General features: G+C 42.0%; 1 protein-coding gene across 1 annotated transcript; it reads left to right on the top strand.

Annotated features, from left to right (window-relative positions):
• Positions 1-5,364, top strand: LOC121197484 (otolith matrix protein). Its single transcript, XM_041061112.1, has 9 exons — positions 1-91; positions 295-431; positions 831-933; positions 1,160-1,345; positions 2,433-2,607; positions 3,226-3,293; positions 4,408-4,592; positions 4,948-5,119; positions 5,284-5,364. The coding sequence occupies exons 1-9, from the start codon at positions 1-3 to the stop codon at positions 5,292-5,294; spliced, it is 1,128 nt and encodes a 375-aa protein (XP_040917046.1). The 3' UTR covers positions 5,295-5,364.
• Positions 5,365-7,094: the final 1,730 nt, after the last annotated feature.

Below are 7,094 nucleotides of genomic sequence, written 5' to 3' on the forward strand. Positions count from 1 at the left end.
ATGGAGCTTCTAGAGAGAAGGCTGCCTATAGCTTTCTTCCTTCTTCTGCCTCTTCTGTCTGTCAGCTGTGTCTCCAATCAAAAAACTACTGGTAGGTTATGTTAAATAGGTTTATGGTGATCTATAACTTAATTGTGTGTTCAAAATGATGCATGGAATGTTTTACAAGGTGGGCAAGGAGTGTGAGAACTACTACATACCTGCAAACTATTTAAAGTTTGCAGGTATGTACTTTTGCACAGGAATATTTGCATTTAATTTTCATGTAATTTGCAACTCTTTTTTTGGGTTCAGTTTCCTGGTGTGTATTGTCTGATGCTGAAGAGCAAAAGTGTCTGCATTTGGCCGGGAACGCCACAGCTCGGAATATTAGAGGAACGTTGCAATGCGTCCGTGGCCTGAACATCAGAGACTGTATGGACAAAATCAAGGTATCTAAGGAAGTAGGGACGGGAAAGTGGATCGTCCAGTCTGCATTACAAAATTATGGTTATCTGATTCCAAAGAACATAACATTTTATTTTTGGGTTGCAGGTTCCTTCTTCACCCTTCCTCAAGATTATTTTATTTTTCACCATCTCTAAGTGTCCACATCTTCATTAGCTGGTTGCATCGTGTTTTTTCAGAAACATCTGTAATTTATCTTTGGTATTTCTGATAGTAGACCTGTCAGATACATGTCTATTGAAATAGTATCAGCTCCATGGAAGAGGCCTAAAAGAAACAAGCTTCTTTACCGTATATTTTTGTTCCCATTACACACTTTAGTTTGGAACAACCAAGCATCCTATAGCCATTTGACACAGATGAAATAAATTTATTTTCCTCAGAATGGGACAGCAGATGCAGCCTCCATGTTTGCAGATGACATTTATGCTGCTGGCCTCTGCCATGGCCTGGAGCTGGCTGCAGGAGAGTCCCACAATGGAGTAGGTAAGTAAATATTGAAAGGCACTGAATCCTCAGCAGCTTGCCTAATGGGAGTCAGTTCAAATAAGGATTCAACTTATTTGATGCTCAAACACGTCTAAATGAACATATCATCCATGCAGATACCTGTACATACATATATCCAGTATGTATTGTATTTTATGCATTTTATGTTAAGTTTCTTATCTCTGATCAGTCTAATTTTTTTTCTTCCAAACCCTCCCTCCAGATGGTATTAGCTACTATGTAGTGGCAATGGCTCGTCGCTCCTCCTCAGACCTGTCCCTGCTGGAGATGCACGAGCGCAGCTCCTGTCACCCCGGCATTCGAACCACAATCGGATGGACTGTTCCTATTGGCTACCTGGTCAACACCTCCCAGATCAGCGTAGGGGAGCAGTGCAACTTCCCTAGAGGTGAGACAGAGCGGGAGGGGCGGGGGGGGGGGGGGGGGGGGGGGGGGGAGATTGAGCAACAACTATGCGTGAATGTAAGAGTATATGTGTGTAAGTCTTTGTGTGGATGGTATACGAGAGGTTCAGGGGGAGAAGGGGAGAAGCAGTGATGTGGAACGAGGGGGTGAAGGGATGGAGGAGACTAGAGGTAAGAGGAGAGGAGTCAGTTACAGAACAGAGCATCTTTCTCTGTAAATGTGAGATTGATAGGAGTGTGTGTGAGAATAAGGATGTAATGATGAACAGAGGGACACACTGGAAGATCATTATTTCTTCATGAGAGAAAGAAGGTAGCTGGATAGTGAAGATGCACATCTTTTACGGGATAAGACTGGAAAATGTTTGTCTTACTTTAATATGAATCAACAAACCTCAAAACCAACAATTAACTGATCCAACTGACCAATATTGTCTTTGTATCCAGTATCTGATATGTCTTAATCCTCCGAAGAACTCAGTTGTTAAAAACTGAGTACTATTAAAAACATTGTGGTGCTGTAAATATTCACCAGGGGATCAACACATCTGTGTTGATCTGTAGCTGAAAATAATTGGATTAATACACTGTAGACTATAATCTGTTTTAAAAGATTTCTGTCTTCAGTAGAAACAAATAGGTTTGAGGCTTTGAGAGCCACAGACGGGATAGTACCTCATGAAAACTGTACTGTTTTCATGAGGTTTCTTGACAGTAAGAAAAATATCAAATAGTGTTTTCTAGTTCAACTCTTATGTAATTATTGTTAATTCTTCAGTTTCATTCATATTTCATGGTGGAGATGTGGACTTTATCTGGAGACAGGCAGAAAAAAAGCATTACCAACATGTCAATTAACATTATGCAGATACTATAACAGCACAAACTGAAAAAATAAATGTTGCTTTTGGTGTGTTTTGCTTCATACCTGACTCAGTCTTCACACACAGCCTTGACAAATTACTCATTGTTTGAAGGTCTCAGAATTGGTTCAGACTTGAGGCTATGGCTCCAAAGCTTTTTCCACACATCAGATGCTAGTACTGACTCATTCTCCGTATTTTTCAACAGCGGTCGGAAACTTCTTTGGTTACAGCTGTGTACCGGGTGTCAAGGACCCCCAGCATGACCCCAGAGGCAACAATCCCAAGAACCTGTGTGAGGCCTGCATAGGCGACGAGAACGACAGACATATCTGTGCCAACAACCACAGAGAGAGGCACTATGGAGAGGCAGGCGCACTGAGGTACAACACTGACACTAACAGCTTGGGAAATAATACACTAATGGCACCCAGAGGAGGTGTAGTTGTTACGACCGCTGTCTAAGTGTGTTGCTTACTTTATATTCTTCTCAGCCTAACCTAATTAGAGCAGCCTGCTCTGTAAGGAAAATGCTAATACAGTGATGATACTGACATTAATACAGAGATGAATAAACAGTACCTTTTGTGAGTCCTATAGACTGTGTAGAAGGCTTACAATATTACATTACATGGTAGAAACAGGAAAAAACTCAATACATTAAAACAGCAAACAGATAAATATAGGTATATATGTGCTCTTGCTTTGAATGCCAGTTTCAATCATTGGCTGCGTGTTATAATTAAATAATTTGGCATGTCTTTGTTCACGTACATATTACTGTGCTATAGTGCTCAGTAAAATGGCCTTTAGCATAATGGTAAGTGTGTCTGAGAGGAAAATAAAAGAGCAACAGGAGCCGGTTTGCCAGTTTCTTAAAGTACAACAATAGGGGGCAGAGAGAGTTTACTTATGGTCTCCAGAGCCATGCTGTAAAATGATCTATTTACAGATTAAAAGTGTCTGATTATTCATGTGTTTTATATATTTTTTTTATTCAGATGTGTGGCTGAAAACCTCGGCGACGTGGCTTTTGTTAAACACACAACAGTCTTTGACAATTTGGATGGTAAGAGTTTCAATTATCATTCATTTTTGAGACAACAGCTGTATACAGTATTATGACATCATTTTATAATTTAAATGATTAATTATGAGGGTTACCTAGGGCCAGCAGAGAGTGCTAGTCCCTGTCAAGACGCAGGATGTCAGTGTTTCACAGTATTTCTCACAAGTATTATAGTGTCCAGTGGAATCCAGAATATGTTGAACAAATTACGCTGATGTGATCTGTTATATATGTGTGTTTTTGTGAGAAAGAGACAAAACAGTGAGAAAGAGATAAATAAAAGGAATAAAGAAGAACATAAGTGTGAAAGGGAAAGAAACAGACAGAGACAGGAAGCCACAGACAGACCGAGGTGCAGACAATTTTTGTCCTGAAATGAAATGCCCTAATTCTCTGTTTAGCTGCATCTGCTCCTCTGCTTTGGGCAACATCCAAAATTAATGGTGATCATTATCGCGGTCACGCTACGCAGACTCTTCTGGTACAGCCGAGAAGGAGCAGTTTGACGCCAGCTTCACAAACACTGTCGCTGTTTAACGAAGCACGTTTTCTCATATGGTTTAGAAATGTCTGGAGTCACACCAAGTAACAGAGGTCAAGAAAACACAGAAGGTCTGTGCTGTTGTCTGGGGTTGGGGAGAAAGTAGCTTCAAAGAGGTCTAGGTTTTTTTTTTTTCTCTAATTATTTGTTTGGCTAAATGGGGGTTTGTTTGGTTTTTTAAGTCTTAGGTGGCCAGCCAATTCCAGGCAACCAGCAAAGACATGAGTTTACTGCCACTGGCTAAGAAATAGTCCTGCTGATAAATCACCATAAAACCACAAGTTGTCACTTTTACAGTTTTTGGGTTCTTTTACAGTTCTTGTGCAGATTTAACACACAAGATATAATCTCTTCTTTCTGAGCCTTAAAGGTGTTGGTGGATTCTGTTACCTCTGAACAGAGCCAGGCTGTTTTACATGCTCCTTGTCTTTATGTTAAACTGCTGCTGGCTGTAGCCCTGGGCTCAATCTTCTCATGTAACTCTCAGTAAAAAAAAAAAGTGCATATTTCCCCAAATGTCCAACTCCTCTAATCAAAGCAAAGCTGACAGACTTTCACTCCTCTCCTGCCCAGGTAAGAACCAGGAGTCCTGGGCCCTGGATCTGGAACTGGAGGACTTGAAGCTGCTGTGTCCAGATGGGACTGAGGCGGGCTTGGATGAGTATGAAAAATGCCACCTGGCAGCTGTCCCTACTAACGCAGTGGTGGTGCGTATGGAGGACAAGTGCCGCGTCTGGAAGTTCCTGGAACGTTTACAGGTGGGTGTGGATAGAAACTGCTTCAGCCGTGTGCATATGTGTGTGCGTGTGTGTGTGCACGCTATACCCCAGTTATGTGTGTTTATGTCTAGCTCATATCTCTGTGGAGTCTGTGTATCGATCTGTTCGTCTCAGACAGCAGGTATCTGCTAAATTGTCATCCTTCTTTCTTACCGAGTGTGTGGGAGACACTGGGATGACTGATACGTCCTGTGCTGATCCCCTGGCTACACACAAACACACACATCCTCACAATCTCAAGGAAACCCACACACTTATACACAGAGCACGCCAACGCACATCCATGCATGTCCACATGTATTAAGTGCTGTCACACACTTTCTCTCTCCTGCAGAATGCGTTTGGCAACGCCACCGAGGGCTTCAGCCTGTTCAGCTCAGCAGGCTATGGTGAATCCGATCTGCTCTTCAGTGATGCTACCCACCACCTGCAGAGGGTTCTGGGTAGCTACACCTCTTGGCTGGGCCCCACTTACACCACCATGCTGCAAGCCTTCGAGTGTGAGGGTAAGTGTGTGTCTGTTTTCCTGGATGTAAAAGTGTGTTTATGTGGATCTGCTGATGAAGAGCGGGTAGCTAAGTGGCTGGAGGAGTGTTTTCTCCTTTGTGTGTGTGTGTGTGTGTCTGTGTCCACTGCAGCTGTTCTCATTATTGCACTTTCCCTCCAACAGGCTTCTGCTGATGGAACAGGAGGAAGACATCCAGTGCATCAACTTCCACCCCATCCCTCTGTCTGCATCCTCCCGTTCTGCCTTCCCTCCCTGCCATCTGTGTCCCTCTGTCTTGCCATCTCTGCTCCTTCTCGCGTTTGTTCTCTCCCTGCATTCCACCACCCACTCTCCATTATTGCATCCGCGTCCTCCTCCAACCTACTACGACCTCTAATATGCTGGCTGGCAGGGTAGGACATCACTAAGAGGGGATAATCGGCTAAGAAAAACGTCCAGAAAAAAATCCCTAAAATTGAGCATGATTAAAAGGACACTGGGAAGAAAGGACAGACAATAGAAAAGAATAGGATAGAATTAGAAAACAATAGAAAACACATGCAGGTTAATGATTTGTTGTGGTTCTTATATTATTGACCCACTTTTACTCTTTTTAAAGCATTTTTAAAAAGAGGATTTTGATAAAGATTTTTGAGGGATTACACCATGGGCAAGAGAAGTGTCCCCCAAAACTGATTTACATATAGATAAAAAAAAAAAAATACTGTTAACTGTTCCTACTCTGTACGTTTGTGGGGAAACTGTGTTCTTCTCAGCTTGTTGCATTAGTCTAAGCTTCAGTACCACCCTCCCAGCCTCCTCCCACAGGGTCTGTCTCTGGCACTGAACAACAGGGTGCTATTAACTATGAGCTTAGAAGACTCAGTAACTGTATGTGTGCATGTGTGTGTGTGTGTGTGTGTGTGTGTGTGTGTGTGTGTGTGTGTGTGTGTGTGTGTGTGTGTGTGTGTGTGTGTGAGTATATGCTTTTTCCCACAGCCATTATTGCCCTAAATGGCAATCTGGCATATTATGCTTTTTGTGTGTGAGTGAGAGAAAGTGTGTGTCTGTATGTTTATGTGTCTATGTGTCCGTGTGTGTGTGTGTGTTGATAGGATTGCTGCTTTCCCATGGCTTGTATAGCTTTCGAATTTGGATCACTGCTTTCTCACGTCTGGTATGGTGGACTGGACTGTGCCAGCTCACAGTGTATTGTTACACTATACAGTTAGGAGAAAGGGGATTAGGGCTTGTGTTGCCTCCAGTGACCCCTGAGTGAATCTTTAAAAAAAAAAAAAAAGAAAGAAAGAAAAAGCTTTGATAATTTTCTCATCTGTGACAAAATTTGCCTCACACCAAACTCCCAAAACATGCTCTCCAAAACCTCCTCTGTCTCTCCCACTTCTGTGTTTATCCACACTACAACACATAAAGGAACACGTGTTTTTGTATGTCATTTCTACTTTAACAATTGCTACCAATAGTGAGATGCTGACATGATAGATGTTGATAGTTACTAACAAGAGGATGTTCGAGGCTGGTGTTACAAGCTGAAACTAGCCTGTGCAGTGTGTAGTATTATCAAAGAACTGTCATGAAGAAGAGTATTAATGAATTAATGTGCTATGAAGAAATGGCGATTGTCAAGAAAATGCATGAGATCATTTATTTTTCTGACATGTTTCAGTCACTCTAATTAAAGAAAATCACCAGCATGTTTAAAAGCCTTACTTGACACAAAGAATCACGTACTGTAAAACGTATAACAGACTGTAATTCTGGGCTTTTCTTGTCGACCTTTTCTTTTTTCTTTCGCATTCTGCACCACAGTGCTCGGCAATAAACTGATAAACCGGATGAAGTTCTCCTCATCAAACTGTGCTTTTTGACCTCATCACACTGGAAGAAATGCAGCCAGTTAGAACTAGTACAACAGAGTGGATTCACAGTAATTTTCTGGCATGTTTTCTTTTAGCAGGACTTTGCTTTGAAAC

This window comes from Toxotes jaculatrix, chromosome 17 (assembly GCF_017976425.1).
Source record: "Toxotes jaculatrix isolate fToxJac2 chromosome 17, fToxJac2.pri, whole genome shotgun sequence".
NCBI lineage: Eukaryota > Metazoa > Chordata > Actinopteri > Toxotidae > Toxotes > Toxotes jaculatrix.